The sequence below is a fragment of the Lepisosteus platostomus genome, chromosome 27, assembly GCF_059453375.1.
Source record: "Lepisosteus platostomus isolate fLepPlt1 chromosome 27, fLepPlt1.hap1, whole genome shotgun sequence".
Classification (NCBI taxonomy): domain Eukaryota; kingdom Metazoa; phylum Chordata; class Actinopteri; order Semionotiformes; family Lepisosteidae; genus Lepisosteus; species Lepisosteus platostomus.
Window position 1 is genome coordinate 2,840,895 of NC_142637.1, and position 12,940 is coordinate 2,853,834.

A 12,940-nucleotide genomic window follows, 5' to 3' on the forward strand; every position below is an offset into this window, starting at 1 on the left:
ATAGTAAAACGATGGCATTAGATTTTCACATGAACGGTGGCATCCAAGTGTAGCTGCATGTGCTGCTGTCTTGCAGCTCTTGGGTCTCGAGTTTGCGTCCAGACTGGGTGGAGTTTGCATGTTATCTGTGTGCTATGTCTTCAGATGCTCCAGTTTGCTCCAAGGTTACAGATTAGTTTTAATTGGCTACTCTGAATCCCCTAGGATCATTCCCCAACCCCTGTTAGCTGACCAACTGCAACTGCAGATCACCTGCAGGTCACACTGAGGTACATGAGTAAGACTGTACATGGAATATGACATCAGATTCAATCTGCAGACACTCATTTGCAATTGAATGCAAGGAGTATACCTGGTCTGTCGATAAGAGGCAGGCTCCATTGCATTTTCCACTGCATTTGTAAACGGCAAGAAAGTGTACAGTTCCAATATAGGTGATGTCACAGGCAAACAGATGTACGAAATTGCAAGCTGGAGATTTGGAGATATCTGCTTTTCACAAAAAGTTGCAACTTAAATTTCAGCTTCAGGCTCAGTGTTAATTGCTAGAAGATGACTGATGTTCAACCACCATGACTAGTGACGCTGAGGTTTTAAAAAAAATGGTTCAATGGGCTTCTGTTCTTGCAGTCCCGACAGCTAAGCTGTTCGGAAACCGATTGTGGAGCGCCCTCTGGTGGAGTCAGGGAGAATATTTCTGTGCGTTCCTTCAAGAAACGGGGCAGCTGCTCACACGAGTGATGACTCGGTCTGCTCGCGGTTTCTTTTTGGTTCTGAAACCAAATATCGAACAAGATTGGTCATCCTTAGGGCGAAGACCTATTATTCCATTAGTTCTCCATTAAATAGGCATATAATATTGTATGAGTATTATAGTATGTATGAGGTTCGAGTGGGGAAATATTGTATTTTATATATCTGGCATTTAATGAGCTTGAACTGTTTAATGTTACATTGAATTTCAGCAGAGGAGAGACTCAGTCTTGAATGTTTGAATTAAAAAACAAATTTAAATAATACAAAACCTACTTCTGTGGGCTGTAGGAGGATACAGGAGCATCTGAAGTAAGCCCACACAAACATGGGAAGAACATACAGACTCCACACAGACAGCATCACAGGAATTGAACCCAGGGCCCCAGAGCTAAGAGACAGCAAAGCTGCCCGCTGCACCACTGTGCTGGCCTGCCCAGCCACTCTATTATGACTGTATTCCTAATATTCTGCCTAGTAAAGCAATTCAGTGAGCAAAGGCCAGTTACTAGCAGGACTAAAGACGTTTAAGTGCCTCATGCTTTTACTGTCTAAATGGGCTCTATTAGAACTGGGACTTGCATTGGGGAATATAAAATCCCAGCCTCGAATCTGCCTGTCTTGAGCGGGTCTGTGGGTACACTGGCGGGATTTGACTCTGGTGGGATTTGGCTGCGTGTCCAGTCAGCTGCAGTTTTTGCAAATTGTCATTATCATGACAAGTTGCACAGCTTGAGCTGCAGGAAAAAAAAATCACAAAAATCGCACACTGTTACAAACAACTGTTTAATAATGACTGTTATTATAAATGGAAGGTTGTGCAACAATGAAAAGGGTGACAGAATGGCAGTACAGTGGCTGGGGGCTTGCTGTGCATGGCCTTACAACGGAGATCAGAGGTACCTCTATTACAACCAGGCTACCATGTTCCAAAGGCAGCGCTATTGAAAATGGCTCACTGAACACAGAGATGTATGTAAATCTCCCAAAATAAATTGGCACTAGGCATTTTAAGCATTCAAGAGACTCACGATAGGCCACTCCACAGTGTGGGGTGCGATTTCTTTCCCTTTGAGCTATTTACAATCCAATACTTGTTAATGACGACATCTGTAAGCAGCAGTAGGGGTGTTTGCACAGGAAGCACCCCCACAGGAAATGGTACTGTGCATCTTTCAGTTAAACTTCACCCATGTTCCGTGCGGGTCACCGCCAGCTTATCTTGGGAGGGAAGCAGGTGTTGTCTTCATTTTGCCATCGAGCTCGCTTCTACTCGGCTTTCTTGGCTTTCCTCTTGCGCGTGCCCTCGTTGAGCTCCTCCCTGCTTTTGGCGGCAGGGGCGGGGGGCACTGCAGCAGGGTGGTGAGAGGCGTCGTGACCGTCACGGTGCTCTGCGCCTCCCGCTGGTGAGCCAAACAGCACGGGGCAGGTCAGGGACTCCAGCAGGGCAAAAGGAGAACCGTGGGAGTGAGTGGCAGTCATGAACACCTGTAACACAAGAGGAGAGGCGGTGGTGAACTCCTGTAACACAAGAGGAGAGGCGGTGGTGAACTCCTGTAACACAAGAGGAGAGGCAGTGGTGTACTCCTGTAACACAAGAGGAGAGGCGGTGGTGAACTCCTGTAACACAAGAGGAGAGGCGGTGGTGAACTCCTGTAACACAAGAGGAGAGGCAGTGGTGTACTCCTGTAACACAAGAGGAGAGGCGGTGGTGAACTCCTGTAACACAAGAGGAGAGGCGGTGGTGAACTCCTGTAACACAAGAGGAGAGGCGGTGGTGAACTCCTGTAACACAAGAGGAGAGGCGGTGGTGAACTCCTGCAACACAAGAGGAGAGGCGGTGGTGTACATACAATGTTCAAATATACAGAAATGCATTCTTTAGTAGTGGTTTTGCTTTGTTTTTATCTAATCTGTTCCACAGATTCGAACACTGATAGTGCCTAAATTGACTCAAAAATGACTAGAGTCTAAATAGTTTAGACTTTAATGTTCTTTATTTCTTTAAGTTTTTCATCTTGCTTTAAGCAAAATTCATTTAAAAATCAGTACCTATGTGCGTAGGTGAACGTGGTAAAAGACGTTGTGGCTGAAGCTTTCAAGCACAGTGCTGTTCACCACTTCTGCTTCGTGCAGAGAATGCTTTGTAGCAACAGAGGAGCCGAATTCGAACATCAGCACGAGGTTAATGGATGATTTTTACCCCGTGACAATGCACCTACCTGCCAGCTGCCTGAACACTGATGAATTCTCTGAGACGCAACTTTATCGTTTGGACCCCTGGAGGCCTTGAGGCCGTCTTTGTGTTTCTAATGGGCAGAGATGGGTGTCCCTCAGCCCCAAGAGGAAGAGGAAGATAAGCAGGTACCTTGGAGGTGGCCATGAAGAGCGTGAAGAGGCAGATGAGGGTGCTCTTGGAGACGGGGAGCCAGTGGGCCTCCTGCATGGTGAAGAGAATCGCTCCATACAAGCTGGCTTTGGTGGGGCTGAGGAGCACAAGACAGAGGAGAGTCAGCCATGGCAGCACTGACACTGACTTCCACAGCCGACCGATCACACTGTGTTTAAATCCCTCTGGAAATAAGGGAAATAAAGCCTTGTGCACAGTAGCGCTTTTCTGGACTCTCCACTCCACTGAAAGTGCTTTACAGGTAACAGGGACTCCCTCCTCTACCACCATCAGCAGCCCCATCTGGATGGTGCGGAGTCCGCCAGCATGCTCTCCGCACACCAGCTCTCTGGTAACTGGTAAAGGCCAGGTGGAAATGTGGCCAGGACACAGGGTTAGCACTCCTACTCTTCTCAAGAAATGCCCTGAGATGACCTCGGTTTTACATTTCATCCGAAGGACGATGCCTATTTTACAGGGTGAGCGTCCCCTAGAATCACAAAGGTCTTCAACCCTCTACCTTCCTCGGTTTGCAACTGTACTGTGATAATCTTTCAATACAGCTCAGTAACATGGAGTCCCAGTGCTGCTCCAACACAACTGCGTGCTTGTTTTGCAACATAAGATTGCAAGATGTAGCATTGTTGGATCCTTTGTTTATTTTAAATCACACTGGGTTACGTTGAAGTGGTTCGTTCTTTCAGTGTGACTAATATACATTATTTACTGAATCACTGGGAGAAACCCCAACTGCTAAGCAGGTTTAGCGAAAGCCCATCAACCAGCAAAGAGAGTGATGATGGCGACTAACTTACAATGACATGTGCATGATCTCATTGGTCTCAGGTCTCCACACGCCACGGATCAGCTGCTCAAAGTTGGCCATGAGAGCCACTCCAGAGCCTGTTGTAAGGTACAAGCAGAAAAGAGAAAACTTCTGATGCGTGCTTGCTTGGCTAGAGTCTATCTGCAACTAAAAAAGATGCAAGAAATTGTGTAATGATGATTCAGAAATATATATTAAAACATATGCCATTTCTTCTATATGGACGATACATCCCAGACAAATTGTTACAGAAATGTACACAATACAGAAACCTCCTGACAGCAATCAAAGTTGCTGAACCTCTTCGTACTCGAACGTAGGAGTTTCGGAGGAGTATTTCAAGCTATACGTTGAAACCAATTAAGTGCACATACATCTGGGACTGAAAGTCCAAACCATCTTTACACCAAGAGCTGAAGGTGTCTGGAACAAAGCAACCCAGTACTCTGGTAGTACTCAAATCTCAGGGACCCTTCAAGAAACCACCGTATGAGCTTCTTGCAAGAGTAAGATTGCAAAAAAAAAACTAAAAAAAGGCAGGACAGGCTGAATGGCCTCCACTTTTTTATAGCCTTTCTTGTGTCACACTTCAACCAAATCTCGAGGATTAAAAAAGACACAAAGAGAGATTTAATTCAGAAGGTCCTGAATTCACCATCATGGCAAAGGTGCTGTTCAAGGTGAAGGTCGCAAAGCAGGGCTGAGAACACAAGACCACTCTTGCCCCCGACAGGATTCCAGTCCTTGGAAGGACCAAGGAGAAATGGACACTTTGTAATAGCCGATCAAACAAGACAGGGTGTCAATGTCCTGAGAAGAACACGCAAACTCCACACACATGGTGCCCCAGCTGGGATTAAAACCCAGGACCCAAGAGCTGTGAGGCAACAGCACCAACAACCACTTCGCAAGGCCTCCCAAAACATGACATTAATAATAAAATTGAAGTGCTGCAGCATAGCATCTTCAATAAATGTAGTCAGAGCATCCCCGTCAAGCACAAAGTACTTGTGTGGGAGATCTGACTGAAGCTGATTTGCCGAGCTAGGCCAGCACAGCCTTCCTGAGACGTGCCACAGGCTGTATTGAAAGACCCAAGACCCCGGATCATTCATCCGATTAAAACTGCCTCCGTCAAGGCACAGTACCATGGGAAAGACGCCCACCTTTGACGTAGCCGGTGATGACCATGATGAAATAGCCGTGGTGGTAGGCGTGGTGGGCATGGTGGACCCCGGCGGCGATCTTCCTCACGCGGACCACCTCCTTCAGCGCCACCAGGATCATCTTGACTGGGAGGAAAGCCACACATTTGTAGAACAGGTTGAGGGGGCAAAAGAAAATGAGGTACCTTGCGGAAGAGGGAAAAGCAGAGGTTACTGGCACAGCTTGGCGTCTCTCCCACGCCGCGGCCCGCTGCAGTGCCCTGGTGCGTGTCAGAAGGGTTGCAGTCTTCCCTGTTGTGAGTATGTGACTAGACTGCTCTCAAGGGTTATGATGCTCATCTTGTTCTTTCTGTCCTGGGGGCGGCACAGTGGGGCAGCGGTCCACATTACCGCCTCATGGGCCCCGGGTTCAATCTCAGACCTGTCTGTGTGGAGTTTGTATGCTCTCCCCATGTTAGAGTAGGTTTTGTTCCAGGTGCTGTGGTTTATCAATTCCACCCAATACTCACGGCAATATTAAAATTGGTTTCATTTACCTGAGTGCCTATCAGTTCCAGCTCAGATCATGTTAATATGATCTATCTGACTGTGTTTCAAAATCAATCCAGCAATATTTTTTCATTCATGGAAAAATGTAGATGTTGCTTGCTAGTGACTAATATGCCTTCATTTGCATACAGATTATACTTTGAACTTTGCACTAATCTGTGTCTACTACATGTATCTGAAAAAATCATATTAATTGAAATCAAACTCAGAATTAAGCCTAGAGTTTAACGCAGTAATACTGTGCCACATCCTGTTGGAATTGTTATACAGAAAATCCAAAAAGCTCAAATGCAAACTAAAACACAGAACTAACAATGCCCCTCAGATTGAATAGACGTGCCTACAGCGTCTAGGACAGAAGTCAATCTAAGTCTTACAGTGAGTGTAAAGGAAAACCGTTACACGTCTGTCACTTCATAATTCTCTCAAGGGCTGTGGAAAGGAAGCAGTTTTGTTTGGAACTGTAATTCCTTGTATGGTTTGATTCCTGAATCTATTGCCTTATATATCTTCTATATCCATTCTTCTGCATGAACAGTCTGTGGCAGGAGTTCTTGCCAATCTGCCTAAGATTTATTTAGTTTTTTTTGGAAGAGTGTAAAACCGACCAAAGTTTTAGTTATAATGAATGTAACTGGAGCTAAATTTCCTCAAATCTCGCCTGGCTCTCATAGTGAGCTCATGTTTATATTCATTAGCCGGAATGGAATGTACGTAAAAAAGCATGAATCCACCTCAATCTCTATTAGACAGATTTTGTAAATATAGACATAACATTCTCATTGTATCCCATTTGTTAAAAACCATTTGTTGAAAAATAACCATGTTTAATCCATCTATCTATTTTCTAACCTGTTATTCAGCATCACATGGGAGATGACGCTTGCCAAGGCACGCAATGGGCACAAGGCAGGGTACACCCTGCACGGGATGCCAGTCTATTACAGGGCACACACAGACACACACTCACTCATACCTGGCCCAGTTTTCCCAGAAAACAATTAACCTCCCAGGATGTCTTTGGACTGAGAGAGGAAACCAGAGCACCCAGAGGAAACCCATGCAAACACAAGGAGAATATGCAAACTTCACATAGATAGGACCCCAGGTCTGGAACTGAACCCAGAACCCCAGCACAGCACTGTCTCACCCTGATCATGTTTAAAACTAACAGGAAATCTCACTTTTAAAAAGTGACTGTTAGAAGGCAGTTTGCTGTTTCCTTATGTGGAAAATCAGAGAGGCTGAGAAGTAGCTTAGTAGTAAATCTCTTTCTGCTCGTCCCCCTGTGAACTTACCAGACGGCTGTGGCCAGCAGAATGTGGCTGTTGTTGTTGAAGTAATCGATGGGAGAGTCTCCTAGCATGATGTCTGCGAGGATGTAGCTCCCAAAGCAGTACAGCATAGCACAGAGCCAGGAGGCCACTGGGCTTCGGCGGGACACCTCCACAGAGCCTGGGAGTGAAGAAACAGGGGCTGCACTGAAGCTGCACTGCCTGAGTCGTATTGTCTTCTCAGGCTGGACAAAATGGCAGACAGGACTTAATCGCCTAGCACATGGATCTTTAGCATGATCAACTTGCCTCCATACCTCTCAGATGCATTGATTACAGCATCCTGAAAGTGATCTTCCCTAAAAAATTTCAAACTTCTATTGTCAGCTTCTGAAAATACGAAACTTGGCCTCTTCCTCCTTGCTGGCAGGGAATACTGCCGGTTACGGTTTCTGGCTAGCTCGGCCAGTAGGGCATGAGACTCGTGATCTCAGGGCTGTGGGTTTGTGCCCAGTGTTGGGCAGTGCAGCTCACAACTTTAGCCCACTGAAGCTCAGCCGATGTGAGCCTGGTCAGTACCTGGACGGGGGACCTCCTGGGAAAAACTAAGGTTGCTGCTGGAAGTGGTTTTAGTGGGGCCAGCAGGGGGTCGCTCACCCTGTGGTCTGTGTGGGTCCTAACGCCCCAGTATAGTGACGGGGACACTGTATTGTAAACAGGCACCGTCCTTCGGATGAGACGTAAAGCCGAGGTCCTGACTCTCTGTGGTCATTAAAAATCCCAGGGTGTTTCTAGAAAAAAATAAGGGTGTTATCCCGGCTTTCTGGCCACATTTCCCCCTGGCCTTTACCCATCATAGCAAATTATGGACCTGGAGGAGAGTGCAAAAATACAGTAGCTGCCCAGAACATTTGTATGAGCAAGGATAGGATGTCATGAGGCAGTCTGTTAATATGCAAACAGCTGATTGCGATGGTGATATGCAAGGCAAACATAAAGGACAAAGGGGGTGATCCTGCCCCTGGATTGTGTAGTCACACTTCATGGCACAGCCTTAGGTAAAGCTAACAAAGGGAGGAGGTTTGTTAATCTTTGCAGCCTCCACCCTGTCCTGTGAGAATTCTAGGTGGCCACAGATACCAGAAATAAAAACTTCATAGAATAAATGAGTTGCACCAAGAGCAGAAAACAGGAGCTGTTGAACTGTCTTCCTGCTCGCTGGACTATATATTATGATAATAAGTCCTTACATTTCTACAGCACTTCTCTGGACACTCCACTCAAAGCGCTATACAGGTAATGGGGACTTTTCTCTACCTCCACCATGTGCAGCCCCACCTGGATGATGCGACAGCAGCCAAAGAGCACCAGTCCGCTCCCCACACACCAGCTCTCCGTGGGGAGGAGAGCAGAGTGATGAAGCTAGTTCAGAAATGGGGATTATTAGGAGGCCACGATTGGTAAAGGCCAGGGGAAAATTTGGGACACTGAGATAACACCCCTACTCTTTTTGAGACACACCTCAGGACTTTTAATAACCACAGAGCCAGGACCTTGCTTACACATCTCATCTGAAGGAAAGTGTCTTTCTTTTTTTACAGTATGTCCCCTTCTCTGTACTGGGCCATTAGGAACCACACAGACCACAGAGTGAGCGCCCCCTGGTACCACTCACACCTCTTCCAGCAGCAGCCTTAGCTTTCCCAGGAGGTCTCCCATCCAGGTACTGGCCAGCCTCACACCTGCTGAGCTCCAGTGTGTTGCCGGTTGTGAGTCACAGAGTGATTGCCTTTATCTCCTTCTTGGAAGAATGATTATCTGCAGCAATCTTCTGAATTTTAGCTAATTGCACAAACAGTTAAGCAGTGGAAAGAAAAACAATCTGAAGTAAACTTTATTTGATCTTAGTTTGGCACTGAAATGTAACTGAAACACTTGTTAAAGGTTAGATTGTCAATGGCCTCACATGTACCAAAGGTTTTATTGCAATAAATGATCATTGCTTCTACGTGGGCCCCTCCGATCTTTGTCTTGCGTTGCAGACAGAAAATAAGGAACTGTGAGTCACCATATTACTTGTTTTGGGTCTGAGGCTCTCCGAGTCTCTTAAGCTGCAGAGATCCACACAAACAGGTGCTGTCATGTCGGCAGCAGAAGTAATGATTACCTTGCAGTTTATCTGAAAGCGATACCCTGAAATGTGGTCTAAAAATAAGCCGCACGCTGGCTGCCTGGCCTCATGGCCAATCAGGATAGCCTATAACCTTTGACCCTTCACACCCAACTAATCTCATTCATTGGATTTCCAGCAGTGAGTGAGCTGTGGCATGCGGGCCACTAGCATGTACAGTAAAATGTTCCTGGGATTATTCTAAGGGTTTTGCGTCCAAAACACAGGGGTATGTCTCACTGAGTAGCAGATTTTGTTTTTTTTCTCCTCTGATGCTTACCGACTGAAAACACGAGCTCTTCTGGGCTAGTGAAGGGGCTGAAGAGTTAAAGGTATATTTATCTATGAAGCAAGGGACCTTGGTTCTCTTTGCTTTTGCTACAATAATATAAAATCACATCAGCTATGAAGCCACTGTGAAGCACAAAGGGGTTCTTATGTCAATATACTGACTTAACCTCTGAAATATCATTATCCAATTTTCCCCTTTAATGAACAGTACAAGATTAAACCAATGGTTGTGGTCCTTCAGAGCTCATTACCAACATTGACAAGATCTGCAGGGTCACTTCCATTATAATCAGCAGCCACTGAAAACACAGCATAGCCAATGGGGTGTTCTTTCACCAAAAGCAGCCTATTTCAGAGTTATTTGTAGTGCAACCCAGAGGAAGTTCAGTCACAAAAGAAAACTGAACAACCTAATACAAACCAATCTTAATGTGTTGTGTGTGTTGCTCACTTAACCAGGACAGAATTAAGTGTGCACTTGCATGTGTGTGGATACCACTTCTCACAGTTCCTGCAATCTATACACGGACTGACAGCCCTGTAAAAGATTAACTGTTTTTCCTGTAGTGATATTTTATGTAATACAGGCTAAACCATTCAGTTCTAAGATTTCTTATGAGGTAAAACTGAGAACGCAACTGTTGTGCGGATTTCAGAAACGGAAGAAAATAATTATTCTTTAATTAGAATAACTCTTAGGAAAAGTGCTGTTTATTGTGTAGCAATATTAGAAACAGGAGATATCTGGTGTGTCAACTCCCCTGAGTTTCATTTAACTTGTTACTTTTCTTGGCATCTCTTCCCTGAGCTCTAGATGTCTGATTCAATTACGCTTCTGACTTTGCAAAATACTTGCAGAGTGAAGATATGTTAATGAAGATTGCCTTTATTAACTAGCCACTGACTGATCATCGTCAGGAACACTTCAATAGCGTAATGGAAGCGACTAGACAAAACCATTTCACATCTATTGCAGAACACCTTCTGAAAATAACCTCAAGGTTTCTGTTTGTCCCAGTTATCTATAGAAACGTACAGGACGTCTAAAGGTTATTTTCGTCTATAGGTTATTTGCGAGCTATTCTCCGGCTGCAGATAGGCGCTCATGAGAATTAAACTGCACGAATGCCCTCTCGCTCAGAGGACACTGAAGCGCGCCTCGGCAGGATTTCACAGGGTTATTAGAATGACCTGGCTTTCCACGCTGACCTCTTTGGCCAAGGAAAGCGCGCTGGATTTGTCGGTTATGTTCATTTCTGAGCCAGCACGGGGTTTCACAAGCTCGCCAGACGCTAAGGAACGCGACACGGGGAGTAAAAAACTTTTACATCTTACTAGAGACTGAACAAGAAGAAGCGTCTCTGGCGGTCTGAACTTTGGGCCGCGCGAGCTTCCTGGGTGCCTCTATTTAAGGAAATTCTATTTATTGCACGTTCTGTCACTAGAGCCTAGGAATGCGCTGTGCCTCTATCCGATTTCAATAGGACTGCTTCGAAAAAGTACTTTAATTCACGTAAAATTACGATCTAGAATGCTAATTCCCTCACCGACAAAAGGGCATGCAGGGTTGTCTTTTTTTGTGTTTTCAGGCACAAGTTATTTGGTCATTGATTTTGGCTGGCTTGGCAGTTATTTCTTATTGTAAAAAAATGATTTAATTGTAATTTTCAGCAATCCCTTTACCATGCATGCAATTAACTAACAAACGAACTCAAACGATTTTTTATTTTTACTGGATTATTTTTTGTTTTTTCAACAAAAAGGCTAAGTTTAATCATTTGAATCTATCAATTAAGGTAGATATTAGTTATAAAATGCTTTATTCCGTTGCCCTGCCTTCACTGCAAAGCAGTGCGCCTGTAATACATATACGCATATCTTACGATATGTAAATACAGTATATGTATTTGAATATCTATCATTAAATGCAAGTTCACTTTAGAAAGAATCCTCCGCATACATTCCAAAAATAATAACACCCCAAGTGACGACCCGGAAGAAAGTTATTGAAGTTAGTAAAGATGTTATCTGTCACATACACACGCACACGAGCAGCAGAAGACATTATTAAAAGATGTTACTGACCTGGTTCGTATTTGAGGTAGAGTATGGATACTATATAATAAGCAAGATCAAATACTGGAAACATGGACATTTTTGCAAAATACTGGGCAAATTCGCCCACGTTTAGAGCGCCTAGCACTTCCATATTTTAACAAATATGAAGAGATGTGTAACAGTCGCGTTGTCTATTTTTTAAATTTTGTAAATCAGATGGCGGTTCCCCCCCCAGTCTGTGACCCGCTGCGTAGCCCCCGGTTTCCACGAGTAAAAAGTCTTTCACCCGAGCTCGGCTATTAATACAGCTTCAGTCTGCCCGTCTGTAGAAATTGCTTCAAGGGTCTCGGCAGCCCCAGTCGCATGACGTCACTCTCCGGGTACGAGCAGTCCCACCTCCGCGACCAAGCGCGCTGAATATTATTTGCAGCGTGGGTGACCGGTTCAGCTCTGGTCCCCGCTGCAAGGCGAGCTCAGTGCGCGGGTTTTCACCGCTGGTCCTGCGTTTGGATACCGAGCCATGTGGAGCCTTCTGCTGTCCACTGAGAAGGAGAAACCGCGGTGCTGAGGGTGGCTTCTCATTCTCTCGCCAAGTGTGCGCTACAGCCTCGGCGCACGACAGATCTGGGAGACAATGCTGTTCTTGCACGGGGATTATGTATTAAGGTGCTCTGCTTGAATTCGAGGCGTTGTGTAACCCACACCCGGATAGACAACCATTATTTAACATGGCTCGTTTTCAACACTCTTTCAACATATTTAACCTCTCGATTAGCCTTGATTAAGCTTCATAGCTGTCTACATGAAACATTTTTGATCCTGTGTAGTGGTATACACAAGAAGACCAAAGCTGAAAATAAAAGACACCTTAAGGGAGTTCTCCACCGTCCTCACTGGTGTCCGTGACAAGGCTCAGCTGATTCTGCCACCGCGCTTGGCACGCAGCGATGAAGTTCACCCTGCCTGATGGAATCGACAAGAATCGACTCGTGTCGAGCTGTAGAAAAGCGATTAAAATAAACACTTGTGGACGCAGAAAAATACAATCCTGAAAACTCAAGGGTGGCATCTTGTAGGTTGAAAAAGACGTTAATTTGGTTTTTAAGCACTGACCGTTTAATTGATCGTTAATTCAACGCACGCACAAGTTCAAGTGACAATGGTTCTAGTTAGTTCGTTACGCGCCGTTTACGATGCAAATCAATTGGAGAACGACTCTTTTGTTTTTGAATCATTTGTTAAGCAAATTCCATGCTCACATATCCTACAACCTACCAGAATCATTAGTCGGTATCAATCATGGCTGACTTCATGACGACTTCTATAGATTTTTACAGTGTCTTCTTCAAATAAAGGTAGTGGGTGTCGCCATCTTTAATGAATATTTTCCTTAAATTTGAAATCTAAAAAGGCCCCGAAGTCCCCTCCCTGGAAAGCGAAAAGGGTCCCAGAGAGAAATGATTT

The 12,940-nt window shown here is 45.1% G+C and overlaps 1 protein-coding gene across 1 annotated transcript; it reads right to left on the bottom strand.

The window, feature by feature from the left end:
* Positions 1–1,520: 1,520 nt before the first annotated feature.
* Positions 1,521–12,041, bottom strand: tmem38a (transmembrane protein 38A). Its single transcript, XM_088622168.1, has 6 exons — positions 11,504–12,041; positions 6,982–7,138; positions 5,135–5,319; positions 3,958–4,045; positions 3,122–3,239; positions 1,521–2,241 (listed from the first exon to the last, which is right to left on the bottom strand). The coding sequence occupies exons 1-6, from the start codon at positions 11,625–11,627 to the stop codon at positions 2,023–2,025; spliced, it is 891 nt and encodes a 296-aa protein (XP_088478294.1). The 5' UTR covers positions 11,628–12,041; the 3' UTR covers positions 1,521–2,022.
* Positions 12,042–12,940: the final 899 nt, after the last annotated feature.